This window comes from Colletes gigas, unplaced genomic scaffold (genome assembly GCF_013123115.1).
Source record: "Colletes gigas isolate AHSC1104 unplaced genomic scaffold, ASM1312311v1 Colletes_gigas_Sc00029, whole genome shotgun sequence".
Classification (NCBI taxonomy): domain Eukaryota; kingdom Metazoa; phylum Arthropoda; class Insecta; order Hymenoptera; family Colletidae; genus Colletes; species Colletes gigas.
The window spans coordinates 516697-534772 of record NW_025106658.1 but is presented as its reverse complement, the minus strand read 5'-3'; the positions used below and the strand labels follow the sequence as shown (position 1 = coordinate 534772).

The following is an 18076-nucleotide window of genomic DNA, read 5'->3' as shown; positions in this document are numbered from 1 at the left end:
ATAATTGACCCCTTAAAGCGAAAATATTTTTTTTAGAACGATTTGAAATTTTTTAAATTTGTCGAAAAATTTCACCTTTTCGAATTTTTTTCTCGAAAGTAGGTAGGATTTCGAAAGTATGTCTATTGACCAAGAATTATTATAATTGACCCCTTTAACTGAAAATATTTTTTTTAGAATGATTTGAAATTTTCTAATTTTGTTGAAAAATTGCACACCTTCTCGAATTTTTTTCTCGAAATAGGGTCGGATTTCGAGGATATGTCTAATGACCAAAAACGATTGCAATTGACCCTCAAAACCGAAAATAATTTTTCCAGAACGATTTGAAATTTTTTAATTTTGTCGAAAAATTTCATACATTCTCAAATTTTTTTCTTAAAAGTGGGTAGGAATTCGAGGGTATGTCTAATGACCAAAAACCGTTGTAATTGACCCCCGAAACTGAAAATAATTTTTCCAGAAGGATTTGAAATTTTTTTTCTTCACCGAAAAATTTAGGCACCTACCCCCTGTCGATTTTTCTTAGAAATTCGTTTTTGATTTTTAGTCATTTTGTTTGACGCTCTACAGGAAAGTTGTCTAATACTTTTTTGTAGGTACCCATGAGCCCTACTTCAGAAAAAAGTTTCATTGAGATATACTCACTATTGTAGGAGTTATGGCCGTTTGAATATTGAGCCATTTGAAATGGAGTTTTTGTCATTTTACGAAGTTAAGGAACCACTTTTTGAATATTTTTGGAATTTCTACGTATTTTCCACTAAAATACACGTTGTTTGCCGTTTGAAACATTAAAATCGTCCAATCCGTTCAGGAATTATGGCATTTTAAAGATTCGCATGAAATTTCAGGGTAGCATTTCTGGGCCTCACATTAGATTTTTTTTTTCTCGAAAATGCGTAAAAATTCGGGGTATATCTATTAACCAAAAATACTTGTAATTGACCCCTGTAACTAAATATAATTTTTTTAATACGATTTGAAATTTTTCAATTTCTTCTAAAAATTTCAGTACCTACTCGAATTTTTTTCTCGAAAATGGGCAGGATTTCGAAGGTATCACTAATGACCAAAAATAATTGCAAATGAACCTCGCAATCAAAAATAATTTTTCCAGAACGATTTGAAATTTTTTAATTTCGTCTAAAAGTATCAGTACCTACTCGAATTTTTATCTCGAAAATGGGTAGGATTTCAGGTGTATGTGTATTCACCAAAAGTGATTGTAATTGAACCCCGCAAACAAAAATAATTTTTTCAGAATGATTTGAAATTTTTTAATAACTTTTTAATGAAGCCTCAGTCAAGAAATTGATATTCTTGATTTTCGTCTTATTTTGGCCTCTAGAATAGTGTCCAAACACCCTGTATATCTGAGAAAGTGTATTTCTATTAAAAAATATTCATTAATACTTCTAAAATAGCACAATACAATTATTTCCTGAATTCACGTGAAATCACCTATAATTTAAAAATTTCAAGTCAAATTTGACACAGGTTCCAGTTTTCCAATCACTCTAAAATTTTGCACGTTATTTTCTCTCTAAATATCACTATTTAAGATGGTAAAACGATGGTAAGTTCGAAAAATAATGGCCACCCTAATATATACTATACTTTTCTACTCCCGACAGGCTGCGTTGTATAGAATTCCAAATATAACAATGAAAATGACACTCACGTTATTGTTTTCGACATAAGGAATTATAATTTCAATAAAAAATATCACATAACTTTGATATAAGATGATAGGAGTGCATTCGACTCTAACGCGAAATAATAAAAATTTCAAAATTCTAATTAAAATGTGGCAGGTGTTTCTGTTGTCTAATCTTGCTGAAATGTTGCACAGAACTTTTTTTCTCCAAGTGTCACAACGTGTGTGTGTGTGTGTGTGTGGGAGGGGGGTAGTTCGTCAAAAAGTAATCGAAAATCATAAAATAAAGACCACCCTAGTGTGATCCATCTCAGTTTCTCATCCAAGACGAGATCCAGAAGTCTAACGTTCCCAACGAGCTTTAATTCCGCACCTCTAATAATTACGAACGTGATGAAAACCTTCTGTTTCGGCCACGAACAATTCTTCTTGATAGAACAATCGTTGATCGTGGTCGTGCTTATCGCACAGCCACTCTGTGCTCCTAACCCTTAGTTGAACCCTCAGAAGCTGGGTGCTTCTGATACGCAGAATGTCTTCGTGCGGAGACTAACTAGTGATCAAGTTACTTGTCCAAGAGTAATCTGACGAAAAGTCCTGATTTTTCCCACAAGGAAGCCTCGGTTTCACCTGCCAAGGTGACAACGACGAACATTGCCTACCGGAGGGAGGATTGGTCAAACCAATCCTCATCGTCGTCACCTTGGCAGGGCGGTTCCTAACAATCAGCAACATTCCCGTCCACCCTGCCGTCCAGTGTCCAGGTAGACCATGCAGGAGCGAGCGAGAACGCTGCGTTGTTATTAATTTTTTGGGAAATACCCAACGACCGCGAGACCCCGGTGGTCCGCAGCATGTGCGCCAACGCGGGTTTACGATACGTCAATCGCTATTGAGGCAAGGAAGAGCTCCAAGGATTCCAAGTCCCGTGTAGAGTTTGGAGATTCCTTAACGACCATATCCTAATTCATCGAGTAAAAATGTCTTGAAGGCCTAATCCTCAAAAATAGCGTAAAGTCACGTACTGTCCTCCGCTCACTTGAAGTCCCGCGGAAGGAATGCGGGAGAAGTAGAAGGGGCACACGTATTCCCACGCACACATTGGTCTCTAGCTCGCTGTTCGTCGCGGCAGTTTTACACACACATGTGGACTGCCTGAGAGCAAGTGAGCAAGACAGATAAATGGGCGGCCCGACTCCCCTTGCCCCTGTGCCGTCTCGCGGTACATCAAGTGAGCGGAGGACAGTACGTATCCTAAACCCGCCTCGCTGTACCGACCCTGAACACCTTCATTTATAATCGCGACGCTGTTCGTGTCGTTGCATCGATCACGGAACAACGGAACAACTTCACGGTGCAACGGTGAGGGTCTTCTCGATTCGGATGCGTCGAGCATGAGCGGTAAGATCGAGTATCTGGAAAAGTATTCGGTAGCACCTTCACCCAGCAGAGATTACTACGGGCTAAAAGTACTCCGTGACCAGGTGCTGACGAATAAAAACAACTTCTCGCGATTCTGCCTCGTAACTTTCTCCCTTATTCCAGGTGATACTCTATATTTGGAAAATCTCGCACGGCCCGCACAAGACACCGATCGTTCGAACGACCAGTTTCGAGGACATCGAGCTAGACAAACCGCTGCAGGACGAAATTCGACGAATTTTTGGTAACTGGAAATGTCAAACTCTCGATTAACCTCCCAAGCGTTCAAAATTCAATCTAGTCTCGATATTTCACGCGCAAAAACACTAAAATTTTCGTGTACCAAAGCGGTGACTCTTCTGGATGCTTATTGCAAATCTTCCGTTTCTAAGCAACGATAATATTAATATTATTCTTGATTTTCGCCCTATTTTGGCATCTAGAATCCCCCATTAAAATGAACACCCTGTATTCATACAGATTTCGTAGAGGAAGATCGAAAAGATAGAATATTTTCATCTCATTGCAATGTGTTTTCTCATTTTCACGCGTAAAGATTCTACTAAACGACTCGAATTTTTCCACGATAAAAAATTATTAAAAAATCAACAGGTAAACATTTACTAAGGCACATAAGGAACATTGCTGCAGGACGAAGAAACACGCTCCTAACGTTGCCAAGAAATTTGATCGAACGATTGGCTAGATACCTGACAGTGAACGACATCGTGAAACTGACATCATTGTCGCACGTGTCGAAAGAGGTAACGCAAATCGAGTGTTTATCTTCCTGTTTATCTCGCGTTTCGAACTTTCAGGTATTCGATCGAAATTCCGTGTGGGAGACACTGTATAAGAAATACAAACCGTTTACGAAACGCAAGCACGAGAAATTATATGTTACGACTCGCGACTGGAAACAGCTGTTCCAGCAAATACAAATTGAAAGAGTAATGAACGAACAAAGGGTAATTATTTCTTGTACTAACTAGAAGATTAGGAAAGAAACACTCTAATTCAAACTAACAGGAAAAATAGGAAAAATCTAATTCAAACTAACTCCTGAGGTTCTGGTATAGGTGGGTTGTTCGATAAGTGCTTAGAAAAGATTGGAAAAACTAATTATTTTAGGTGGATTTTTCAATAATAGTCTCTTTTTAGCTTTGTGCACTTTTCCAAGCGTTTTTCCACCTTTTTTGAGCTATCTAAATACTAAAATTTTGGAAGATTCTCAAAATAGGAAGGGGTGTTCAATAAGTGCTTAGAAAAAGAGAGAAAAACTAATTATTTTAGGTAGATTTTTCAGTAATAGTCTCCTTTTAGCTTTATACACTTTTTCAAGCGTTTTTCCACCTTTTTTGAGCCGTCTAAATAGTAAAATTCTGAAAGCTCCTCAAAATAGACGGGTCATTCAATAAGTGCTTAGAAAAAAGAGAGAAAAACTAATTATTTTAGGTAGATTTTTCAATAATAGTCTTTTTTTAGCTTTATAGACTTTTCTAAGCGTTTTTCCACCGTTTTTGAGCCATCTAACAAGTAAAATTTCGGAAGATTCTCAAAATAGACGGGTCGTTCAATAAATCTTTAGAAAAAAGAGAGAAAAACTAATTATTTTAAGTAGATTTTTCAGTAATAGTCTCCTTTTAGCTTTGTGCAATTTTCCAAGCGTTTCTCTGCTTTTTTTAAGACGTCTAACAAGTAAAATATCGAAAGATTCTCAAAATAGGCGGATCGTTCAATAAGTGCTTAGAAAAGGATAGAAAAACAAATTATTTTAGGTACATTTTTCAGTAATAGTCTCGTTTTCGCTTTATACACTTTTCCAATCGTTTTTCCACCTTTTTTGAGCTATCTAAATAGTAAAATTTCGGAAGATTCTCAAAATAGACGGGTCGTTCAATAAGTCTTTAGAAAAAAGATAGAAAAACTAATTATTTTAGGTAGATTTTTCAATAATAGTCTCTTTTTCGCTTTATACACTTTTCCAAGCGTTTTTCCACCTTTTTTGAGCCGTCTAACAAGTAAAATTTCGGAAAATTCTCAAAATAGGCGGGTCGTTCAATAAGAGCTTAGAAAAAAGATAGAAAAACTAATTATTTTAGGTAGATTTTTCAATAATAGTCTCTTTTTAGCTTTGTGCACTTTTCCAAGCGTTTTTCCAGCTTTTTTGAGCCGTCTAACAAATAAAATTTCGGAAGATTCTCAAAATAGGCGGATCGTTCAATAAGTGCTTAGAAAAAAAATGGAAAAACAAATTATTTTAGTTAGATTTTTCAATAATAGTCTCCTTTTAGCTTTATACACTTTTCCAAACGTTTTTCCACCTTTTTTGAGCCATCTAAATAGTAAAATCTCGGAAAATTCTCAAAATAATCGTCTGTTTGGACGGTGACCTCCTCGTTCGTCGTGAATCGTTGTCCATCGAGTCATTTTTTAAAATTTTGAAATAAAAAAAAAGTCACTTGGGGCCAAATTCAGTGAATACAATTGTATCTTGTAATAATTCTAATTTTAATTCCATGATTTTGATGCAAGAGGAAGTTCCTAGCTTCCATAAACAATAAAAATGAAACCACGTGGTGGATATAACTGAAATTTTGACATTTGTCTAGTGAGTCACGATGTTAACTAAAAATCGACCATTTTTTATGCTACGAGCGCCAGGTTTTGGATTTTCTAAGGACTTATTGAACAACCCTCGTATTATGTTCGTGTACCAACCCTCGAATTATGTTTGTGTAGTAACTATTCATCAGTAATTGTCTGTAGCTGCATCGAAATTTAATTAACGATCACCACAGTATAATTACTTGTACTTAAACAATTAAACACACGTAGTATGGAAAATTGAAGTAAAAAAAAAACCGAAAATTTGGTCTTTGCCCCAACAGGCCCCGAATTCGTGTCATCGAGCGTAACAATATTTTATAAATCTGTAAAAAAATATTTAATACATCTGTTCTATTAGCAAACGTTGCATAACACTTACATTATTATTTCTACCCCGATTTTAGGTGCCCCATGCTCGAAATCCAGCGAAGCAGATAAAAACGAATTCAAAGCCTGAAGACGTTTCAAAACACTGCAATGCAAATTCCAAAGGAACGACAAAAATCGTTCCCTCGGTACTTAAAGCATCGAAGAAACTGTCCGAAGATGCTCGTAAAAAAGTCACTCAAACTCCAATCACGAAAAAGTTATCAGATTTTCGTCTAGACAGATCGAAGATCGAAAACGAAAAGATCGTTTCGGAGAAGAAGGTTCCGATTCTCAGGTCGCTTCAAGCGTCAGAAAGGAAACCGACGAAAGCATTGAAAGATCAACCGATGATCGTCAAGAATGAATCGAGACGCGAGGTTCAGAGCAAACATTCGTTCGTCGGTAAAACAGTCGAGACAAAATCGATCAAAGGTCAAAATTCGCGTAACAAAGTTCTCAGAGCTGATGGTAAAATTACGAATACGAGTGAAGAGAAGCCTGGTTCAGCTAAACCGAGAAGTTCGACGCTATCGAAGGCTCTCAGAAGCGAGCAATCAACGCCAAGTCTGACACTTACCGATCAAAGTAAATTAAAAACGAGGGGCAAAACGAAGAAGATCGGCCAGAGTAAATCGACGATTTTGAACACGAACACGAACACGGCTCTGGTCGCTCAGTATTCTTCGATAGGGGGAGACAGTCCCGATCTAGCCGATTTGATCGAAGCATGCATGAAGAACAATCGCTGCTCGAGGAGCATATTCGATTACGATGGTCCTTCTTGTCTCGATAAACTAAAATCGTGCGCTGGTGACGGGAAAACGCAAGAGGATCGTTCAAAAATCGCGGAGCCTTCGAGTGCATTGAAAAGCGGTCGCGTGAGAGCTTCGTTAGATCGATTATCCGAGAAATCTGAACCTTCGACAGCTAAATCGTTGGAGTCCGACGTTTCTAATCCGTCTTCCACGTTAAAAAGCAAGAAAGTATCGAAACAAAAGACGAGAAAGTCTGTTACGTCGACTAAAAATGAGTGTAAATTCGTGATACCCGAGGACAAGGAGGATATTTTCGAGAGATATGGGATTTATACTAAATGCTCATCACCGAGAATGAATGTCGAAGAGAAGTGTAAAAGAACGACGGACAAAATGGCCACGCGACGCTCTTCGGAAGTGATCAGTCATTTCAATAGAACGGTGACTAAAAATGACGATGTGCATCGATACCAACTTCGAAAGACTATGAACACTGTGCACAAGTATTGAGAACATACGCCTGACCTGTTATTTTGGTGAATTGTTTCAAAATTATTCTGACAAGAAAAGTCTTGCAATTTCCATTGATTCGAACAAATATTGGATGTGATTATGAGAAATGTGTAACGATGTCTTCATAAATCTGTTACGTTTCGTCTTTGTGTCGTTAATGTGTTTTTGCGTTGTTACCTCTACAGATACAGCTCTCGTGAAATGTTCGACTCTATTTCTTATTTTAAATTCTAATATATCATTTATTAAAAAAATAACTCGGCGGAAACGTATTCGCGACTCGAAATCAGTGATATCAGACCTAACACCAGGGCGAAGGAGTTATGTGGAACTATGGGAAGAACGCAGCCATTAGCTCATATTATTTGCTATGTAATTAATAATTATATTAATTACATGGTAAATAATAATCCCCAGGCCTCACCTCGAGGAGGTTGCTGCGTATGGAGACCCGCCCTAGCCTCGCCCCAACCACCCTTCCTTTGGCGAGGAATTCGAATACCTATCTAAGAGAAAAGCTATCGAAAAGTCAGAAACGAGCTACAAAAGGAGAGTTCTTAAAAGAACTGCCCAATCAAGAGACGAAGAACCTAACAGAATGTCAATACATGTGAGATGATACACATGTTTTCTAAAAACGAAATTGAAATGTGCAAACTGCACGCACGAACTCTGACTGATGAAGAGATCGAAAACCTAACAAAATGTTGATACATGTGAGATAATCCAGCACATGTTTTTTAGAAACGAAATTGGAATGTGCAACTGCACTTACGAAATCTGACGAAGAGATCGAAAACCTAACAAAATGCTGATACACGTGAGATAATCCATCACATGTTTCTTAGAAACGAAATTGGAATGTGCAACTGCACGTACGAATCCTGATTATTAAAGTACCAATATGTACTTTATTATTAATTGTTCCTTCTTATATGGATGTTTTTATTATGACAGTGCCTAATAAGACACTGAAGATCCGACCAGAAATGTGCAACTGCACGTACGGACCTTGCATATTAGAATACTAATATGTACCTTAATATTAATCATCCCCACTTAAATTTACGCACACGTTTCAGTAGTATTTAATCAAACGCTGGAGGAACGCTTTTTTATCTTATAATCTACATACATTTTTACTTATATTCTAACGCAATCTGAAGTACGCAAGAAATACGAGGAAATATTTTCTTCTTGGTGTCTTCATCAATCCCTCAATGTTTTTCTAAAACATACACTCATATACGATAAATATAACCGATATAAAACGAAGATATGACGAGATATTTTCTTCTTGGTGTCTTTGACAATCCCACGATGTTTCCCTAAAACAAAAATTCATATCCAATAAATATAACTCATATAAATCAAAGAAATATGAAAAGATACTTTCTTCTTGGCATCTTGGTTAATCCCACGATGTTTCCCTGAAACATAAACTCAGAGAATAAATAAAATTGTATGAAATATTTCCCTAAGAGCGATCAAGAAGCAATCCGTGTACCATTTCCAATTCTACTCTTCAACGATTATAATTCTGTAACAAGAACTTGTTCAAAGGATTAATAGCTGAAATGAAAGTGTATTAATGAACACAGAAAAAAATAATTATATACCGTCAAGATAGTAAAAGTGATATTATGGAATTAATATATGAACTAAAGCTTCCACGAGTAAAAATTGATATCAAAAAGTTTAAAAACATAAATTGAAATTCAATGAAATATTAAATTCGTCTCAATGTTAAGATAAATACGAAATAGATTGAAAATTTTATTCATTACCGTAGATTTTATTTTACGTTTCGTTTATCAAATAAAAAATTTTTCAAGACGTATGCATTGAAATAATTATATTTTACTGTACTCAAAACTAAATTAGATAAAAAGCAATAACGAACGAAAATGTCGATTCTACGCGGAAATTAACTCTCAATATGAAATGTCGAATTGCAATTTGCATACCCTTTTGATGCAAGCATTCTATGTTCCATTAATTAAAACAATGATCGCGAATAAACTTTGATTTATGCAAAGAATACGGAATATTTATAAAAAATTCACTATTTATAAATAACAACTGAGTTGCAAAGATTATTATATCCCGTAAAAATTACCAACTCTAATGATGAACAATTAGTGATATAGATATATGTATATATTGGAATCATAATTTCAATCTATAATAAAATTAATCATAATATAGCACTTTTAAAGGAATCACAAATCTGTGATAAAAATACATTCACATAAAACAATTGGTCTATTTACAATAGTAGTTTGAAGCAGTATTTCTTTTGATAAATATATAAAAAAAAGATATATTACAGATAGTTGTAATAAACGTCCACTCGTCTTAAATTCAAACAACCCGTGAGTGGACCATTCTTTCTTTCGCAACGCTGAATTATAAAACAAAAAACTATACGCGAATGGTGCTTATTATTCGTAAAATGAGCCATACCGGGTTCCTTTATTAATGAAATCGCGTGCACCCATATTAAATCATGCGCAACACTAATTTTAATAACGACGTTGAGCCATTCGAGGCTTTGCAGAATCCCATCTTGCTTCTCGATGATCCTGATGCAGTGGCCAGCGTTTTGGCCAGCTTTTGGGCATTGAATCGCAACTCTAATTGATAAAAAACGCGACAAGTCAAGATCGCAACGCTAATTTATAATAGAAAAATTCCAAACGCGATTTATAAAAATAAAGGCAACCGCGAATGGTGATTATTCGCAACACTACCCTGAAAAGTAAACGCGAAAAATAGTAATTCGCAACGCTATGAGCAAACCGATCAGTTAATTCGCAATGCTATTCTTAAATAACGATAAAAGCAATCGCGTATGGAATTCGCAACGCTACCCTGAAAAGGAAACGCGAAAAATAGGAATTCGCAACTCTACGAGCAAACGCGATTATTGTATATTCGCAACTCTATCTTTAATGGAAATATATTTATGTTTCGCAACGCTAATGCAAATCGCGTTGCCCAAAAACGCTGGATCAGGTGCTGGGGTCTTCGGTTGTAGCTAGAAACATACATGCACACAATAATCTAACTACATCAAGCTACTTCAAACTACAATAGAGTGGCACATATGGGGATGAAGTTAGACGTTTTAAATATCGCAACACTACGGGGCAACAACGCGATAAATCAACAATCGCAACGCTAATTTATAATAGAAAAATTCCAAACGCGACTTGTAAGAATAAAAGTAACCGCGAATGGTAATTATTCGCGACACTACCCTGAAAAGCAAACGCGAAAAATAGTTATTCGCAACTCTAATTCGCAATCGCGTTTACTAATAATTCGCAACGCTATTTTTAAAGCAAACTCCCGGTTCCTAGGTTTGCATGAAAACAATCGCGAATCGTGTTTAGTCGCAACACTAATACATCAACGCGATAAATATTTGTTCGCAACTCTACGAGCAAACGCGAACATTGTATATTATTCGCAACTCTAACTTTAATCAGGGGCTGTTGGTACATGTACATAGACATGTACTGGCCACAAAATAAACTAACTACTACTAGTACTACAATTGGGGTAGAATTTGGGTATTGAAAATATCGCAACGCTAAAGAAAAAATCGCACGATTGATCAAGATCGCAACGCTAATTTATAGTATGAAAATTGCAAACGCGGTTGATGTCCATCATATGTATAAAAGAGTAAAAAAGCAACGCGAATCGTGATTGTTCGCAACACTACCCTGAAAAGGAAACGCGAAAAATGGTAATTCGCAACTCTACGAGCAATCGCGTTTATCGATAGTTCGCAACGCTACTTTTAAAGCAAACTCCCGGTACCTAAGTTTGCATGAAAACAATCGCGAATGGTAATTATTCGCAACACTACCCTGAAAAGGAAACGCGAAAATTAACAATTCGCAACTCTAAAAGCAAACGCGATTATTGGATATTCGCAACTCTATGTATATCATAACCGCGAGTTATGGGGAGGGATGGCTGGCATGTACGGTGCAATCATGTACCATCAGGTACATGCATACGCGAGCCAGCCAGAAAAATAAACTAACTACAACTACAGACGAGTTAAGTGACAAAGTAGTAAAGGAATGACTTTCCATTCTCATCCAAAGATGAAGATGAAAAGCCATTTGTTGTAGCCCACTCTTGAAACTGTTTGTCAGGGCCTCTTCAGCTCATATAGAGCCTTTTCTTTCTTCGGCGGTCCTGCCGATGCCTGAAACTTACTTAAGACCGGGCTCGAGATTTTGTGCAATACGTAGTCTTCCAACAATGTACGAATTGTTGCAAGAGCATACGTGGTGAATCTCGAGGGAACGAACGTTTCGAAAGGGACCTGATCACGACCGCGAGCGCGAGAGAGCGACTTTAAGAGTCGCGCGATTCGAGGAGTCGAAAATAAAGCCGAAACAAACAGCACAAGTACACCGTTTGAATCAGCAAAATTTCTACTCTCGAAATCGTAACTACAGGAACAGAACTGCCACGCGAAAACGCGCCTACCCGAATTACTAATGTGGACAGTCCTGCCCTGACCCTACCTACTTAGGTTTAAACACACACACCAGAGAATAAGTTACCTACCTACCTAACCCTATATTTAAAAAATTGCAAAACTCAATCAAACAAACACAAACACTCCACGGTTCTCATTCTGAATGTCCGGGCGCGACCTAAACTAGAGAGGACTCCCCGGGGTTCCTCCGACACCCGGACACAACCTCATTCATACTCTAAATGTACGTACCACTTCTGGAATCGACTGACAAAGCTAGTGCCCATTGCGTACTTTTATTATTTATGTAAAACATTTTAATATATCTGATATAGTCTTTGTTAAAATATATTCTATAAATGATCATATAAGATCGAAAAGCTAATTCATTATGCATTTTACAATATTATCGACGTGTATGCAATACGAACAATTACCAAGTAAATAATAACTATAAGTTTAATATCACTATTGTGACTGGTATGAATCTAATGTGAAAAAATTTTGTATCTGAATTGTAATGAACTTTTGATACGATGCACTTCCACATCCTAACCACAAACACACATATGTGGACAGTACATCGTGCACGATACACCAGCATTGTCAGTCGCACGGATAAATTATTATTATAAATGTTACAAACTAAGTCATCGTGCCCCGTTGCCTTCGCTCGTGCAAATAACACCTGGGCATGTGCACGAACTTAGGCAACGAACACGGAAAAGTATCCTGAAAATCCTGACTAGAAAAACTGGTTATTAATAATTAACTAAACGGTATCTATTCTCAATTGAAATGACTCGACTTGTTATATATAATATATCAACAACAGACTACGTTAATATTGAAAGATATTATTATTCAAGAAAAATTTGTGACTGAAATTTAATTCTTCAAAATGTAAGACTTTAATAAAGATTTCATGATAAAATAATTTACTTTGCAAATTGAAATGAATTTGTTAAATTATTATTCAAAATATTCAATTAACCTTGGTCGATTCTGTCGTCAAAGTAAATTTAAAAAAAAATAAAATTAACATGCATGTTCCTTTGAGTTGAAAATCGACCAGTCGCGAAACGCCTTCTTGCACGTAAAATACATCATATGATGTATTAATTGATAAAACGAATATTTAATAATTATATTAATAATGTAAGATATTTTACTGAAATTTATAATGTTTTCACATTGTATTAATTCATATTCTACTCAACTATTTAATTCATATAAAGTTAATAAACATATTTCATATATTGTATCAAAATTGTGTAATATTTATTGATAACATTAAAAAACGCGAGTGCAAGAAGACCCTAGCCTGCACTAAAAAAACATAATTCATGGGTATTTTTCATACCCGCGGTCACTTAACTCGTCAAAAATACTAAGTATACAACTGGTCACCCGTGTTGATTCGGATCTTTCATCCTACAACATGGTTGGGGACCAGAGGAACACAAATAGCATGCGACTCACCAGTGATGATCTTGTGCCTCTGGGATGACTGCATAATGATGCTGCTGCTGCCCAGTGGAAGTCATCAAAGCCCCCTGCATGGTCCTGCTATAAAGAATAAGAAAGCAATTATAATCTATTGTTAAAATTATAGAGATTTTTAATTAACAAATTTCAAAGTATAAATTTATACTTACGTTGTTCGCTCATGATCCACCGCCCGATACCCCCCGGGTACTGCTACTGGTTCCCAGGATCATGTTCAGAAACTGTAAGAAAACTGTAAGAAAACAATTAAAATCTATTGTTAAAACTGTAGAGATTTTTAATTAAAAATTTCAAAGTATAAATTTATATTTACATTGTTTGCTCGTGGAGCATCGCCAAATAATCCTCTTCGGTGATGCACTGATTCTAATTCCGGTAACGAGGAGTTTAAATTTCAAATTGAAAAAATAATTATTTTGATTGGAAAATATTTAATTAGATTACCGCGACCGAAGATTGAAATCGGCGAACAAATGACTCTATTATCGCGATTGAGAAAACAAGGAGAGCCACGATGCTCTGGAAATAATTTTAATTTGCGTAGGAAAACACTGCTTCTATGCTCGCGTTTGCCTAACACCGTGAACGATAACGTGCTCGGGGTCACTTTGCCCCGAGAAACAAACTTGTTTGCTACGCTCAATCACTGTATCTACCGGCCGCATTGCGCGCGGCCAACAAATTTCCTGGAAAGAAAAGGACAGGAAACAAGAAACACAACAAGCACATCTGTGCTTAGCCTACTGGTTTTCTCTTTTCATCTTCTTACTAAAGTTCGTCAACAGAAATACTGCTTTACTTAATACTATTGTACAGATAGTTTACCACGTAAACTTTCAATGCCACGAAGGCGAAATATTCTCAATGAGAATTTCAACGATAAAATATTATCTACGAAAATAATTACGTACAAGTAATTATTCAATTTATAAATATTATATCACTAAATTTCATAGTTAGAGTTGTAAGCATGATTATGTTTGCTTTATCGAACGTTAGAATATCCGGTAATTTTTATAAATATTCCGAAATTTGCAAGAATTAAAGTTCGCTAGTTATTTATGCTTGAATAGCATATTTCAACTTCGCAGTTTACTAAGTTTTATGAAACTTGTATCGAAATATGTATGCAAATTGCAATTACAACAATTCATAAAGAAATATAGACGATCAATTAAATAAATAATAGTCGGAAATAGTTAATCGCGATCAGAATAGTCTGATATAAATTATTCCAATGTATCGTTAATATCTACCGACGCCATTTTTGTATACTTCGATATGTATCGAAGTGGACAAAAAGTTTGTTGACGATTTTAATATTTTATCTTAACAATGACCGATTAGAAAATTACGATCATGCTTGCAACTAATAACGTGATTAAGCGATAAAAATGTATAAATATTAATATTGATGTTAATTTTTCTTCTAATTATTTAAACGTTACCAATACTCCCTCCAGAATTTGTCGACTCGTCTGCCATCTGTAATGGCGTACCTTACGCGCCAATAGAATTCTCCATGGCGTCGAATTTCAATCAGAGACTGCAACAGAAATGAAATACAAATTAAATCATGATTAAACAATGATTGATTAGAATGAGGAAATAGCAAAATGTTAGAAATACATACTTCGTTGGTCGCGAAACGCCGACATGTCTTTACAGGTTTCAACAAGTCTTCTCGATTTCGAATTCCAATGGGAGACTGAAACAGAAACGAAATAACGATGCATTAAAGTACACGAACGATTATCATAATTATGTAATGATTAAATCGGAACCGTATTGCAAGAGAATTTCGTAATTAGAACGCGAGTAGTAATATTGGAAAGAGCAACAGGTTAGAAATACGCACCTCGGTCGCGGAGCACCGTTAAGTCTTGACGTCGAAGTAGGAATGATGGCCGCTCGATGTGTTCGGCACTGCTCGGGAATGCTCGCGCATTCGGCGGCGTGGTGGGGGAAGCTCCGATGTCTCCCGAAGCTTGCCTTACGAACCCGAGTGATGGCTTAGATAGAAACCGCGGATAGACTGATTTTTAGCAAATTATTTACAACTTTAACTAGTCAAGGAATCGCAAATAATTCGTACGATAGCTGCTACCTATCGCATTAATTCAGTGAGTTTCTCAACTGACCGCTATCCATGAGAAGAGGCTGCTAAAATCGCCTCCGAATTTTCAAGTTGGAATGGCAGTCAGATTGAGCCATGAGAGTTTATAAGGTAAAAGGTCTATCCTCGTTTGTGGTTACTATCATACAATTTGACCAAAATTTTTTAGATCAATGTTAATGCAGGTAACGACTTTTTAAATGGTTCTCTTGTCAATTCAAAAGTAATCACAATAAAAGAAGGAAAATAATTTCCTTACGCCTCATACGTCACATGTGTTTTAAACATGTACACCGTCTCATTTCGAGCAAGTAGTTAGTTTAGACTTGAAACAGCTGAATTTTGAGGCTTAAAACCATTTTAAAATTGCTAAAATACCTGGAATATTTGAAAGGTTGAGAAACATTATGATACGACGATTATAGTTTTAAATTCGAGCGGAAGATGGTAATTATCATTACTGGAACACAAAAATGGTCATAATTGTGAAACGAGAACAAGTAGGGGGCGTTTATTAGGGTATATCTTTTATCCATCACTGCGTTAGGTGCCAAAAGTTACGAAAGTACTCGTATAATTTACTTTAATTATTGAGAATAACCTAAATCTATTAATGAAATGTGTTTGTTATATTAGTCAACTTTATCACTGTGGCAAAGTAGTTTATTAATGTACGCTAACAATTTTCGCTGAGAGTGCAGGCAGATATACAAAATAAAATAGTGCGCCGCTTGAATTTCATGATATGTCTTTAAATACAAACTCGTGCGTTACATATTTACATGAATGCCGTTAAAGGAAATTCGCATAGCTTATCAATGAAGATCTGTGAACCAGTTTCGAGACAATGTTTGCAAAGTATCATGGTCGACTTAAAGCGACGATCCTCAATTCAGAAATTCAACAAACTCTGAAATCTTGGAAGTATATAGACTGTATATGAATAGATATTTTTTACTGCCCAAATTCATTTTAAGGGATGTAGAAATTCACTCTCAAATATACAAGATAGAAAATGAGTTTTTAGAGAAAACTCACTTCTCAAAACTAGATCTATCATTTGATACATGATTCGTCAATATTTAAAACAAGCGATTAAGTGTTAGAAACCAAAAATAACATTCTCTTTTAATTTCTTGCTTTCTTTTTTACATAGAATCATCATTAGTGATTAAAGTAGTTCAAAACAATGTAAATAATATCTTTTTAGTACAAATTTTTCCTGTTGTGTTCCTTCTCTGCTTATTCTTCAAATATAAAATAAAATCACTTTAACGTAGTAGTATCTATTGTAATTAATACATATTTTTTGAAGTGTAATACATGATCTGGCACATTTGGAGAAAAGAACATTAGAAAATTGGGATAATTAGACGTATATTGTTTATTATTGAATATTTGAAAAACATAGCTTCTCTGAAAGATATTGTTTATCTTTCATTATTAAAAAATTGGGATAATTAAACGTATATTATTTACTATTGAATATTTGAAAAACATAGCTTCTCTAAAAGATATTGTTTTTAAAAATAAAAACTTAAAAAACGATCGATTTTTGTTTGCAACATTTATATAATTGTTTTAAAAAATTGACAAATCATTCATCAAACGATAAATGTAGTTTTAAGAAACTTTTGTTTGAAAATTCTTTTTTCTATCGTTTATAGTTTCCAAGTTACAGGAAAATAAAAAATAGCCAAATATTTCAAGATGAATTTCTAATCCTTATAGTGAATTTGAGCAATTCACAGTTCCTGAATTTTTTAAATCTCCGAGTTGGGGATTATCTGTTAGATGGGAATAGGTTTTTAATTTTCTAATCGATTTCTGCGTCGCTTATAAGAATTTGTTGCAACAATAGCTGCAAGTAGAATGAAGTAATTGTTATAGAAATTCGCTAAATTGTTTACTAGAACGTAACGTTCGAAAAAGTATCGGCAACAAATACCGTGCAAACTACTATCTGATATATTTTAACATATTCTGACTCTACTTGAAATTACAAAACAAGTGGAAGTATTTCTTTCGAAAGTGGTAACTATTATTTCTAATCTATTCTATTATGCTTCTTCATTTACATTCCGTATTAACACTAAACCTACCGCGAACGATCAAGTTATCGTTTTTAAAATTTCGATTAGAATTTTTAACACACAATATTATTTTACCGCCATTTAACTTCACGACTTTTCTTATAGTATACGTACAATGAATTTTACAATATTTATATGTATTCTTATTGTTTGTTTTCTGAGAAAAATATGTAGTCTTGTCTACCACGACCGGTCAAATGATTTATATTTTTTTTGTAAATAACTGGACAAAATTTGGTACCAAATTCTGGTTAGCTTCCGATGTAAATAGAAAATAGATAGCAAAGATGACAGAAGAGAATCTTTAGTGCCTACTGTCTTAGAAAAGTCTAACAATGCGTATTAAAAATAGTTAAACTTTAGACGCGTGCAGTTCCGAAACTATTAGGGTTTTATTAATTATTGAGCCATCGTTAGAAGTGGCAAGGCCTCCCCTTTAAAATGGCTTTTGGTTTTTGTCGATCAGACTTTCCATTTTCGAGATATCGTAATTTATGTAAAAGGTAATTTTTTAAATTCCGC

The 18076-nt window shown here is 35.3% G+C and overlaps 1 protein-coding gene and 1 long non-coding RNA gene across 2 annotated transcripts; one reads left to right on the top strand and one right to left on the bottom strand.

The window, feature by feature from the left end:
* Positions 1-1336: 1336 nt before the first annotated feature.
* Positions 1337-7657, top strand: LOC122401893. Its single transcript, XM_043404318.1, has 5 exons — positions 1337-3144; positions 3206-3326; positions 3695-3846; positions 3901-4050; positions 6097-7657. Exons 1-5 carry the CDS (start codon positions 3055-3057, stop codon positions 7324-7326), a joined length of 1743 nt encoding a protein of 580 aa, XP_043260253.1. The 5' UTR covers positions 1337-3054; the 3' UTR covers positions 7327-7657.
* A 7141-nt stretch (positions 7658-14798) lies between these two features.
* LOC122401895 lies at positions 14799-15232 on the bottom strand. The gene is made up of 3 exons (XR_006259475.1): positions 15204-15232; positions 14979-15053; positions 14799-14891 (listed from the first exon to the last, which is right to left on the bottom strand). It is a non-coding gene; the product is annotated as an uncharacterized LOC122401895 (long non-coding RNA).
* Between the last annotated feature and the right edge of the window lie 2844 nt (positions 15233-18076).

Excerpts from the sequence above, each read along its gene's own strand:
- LOC122401893 (XM_043404318.1), top strand. The coding sequence starts at position 3,055 with ATGAGCGGTAAGATCGAGTATCTGGAAAAGTATTCGGTAGCACCTTCA. Across the intron at positions 3,145-3,205 it reads TAAAAGTACTCCGTGACCAG|GTGATACTCTATATTTGGAA; the intron begins GTGCTGACGAAT and ends CCCTTATTCCAG. Across the intron at positions 4,051-6,096 it reads GAGTAATGAACGAACAAAGG|GTGCCCCATGCTCGAAATCC; the intron begins GTAATTATTTCT and ends CCCCGATTTTAG.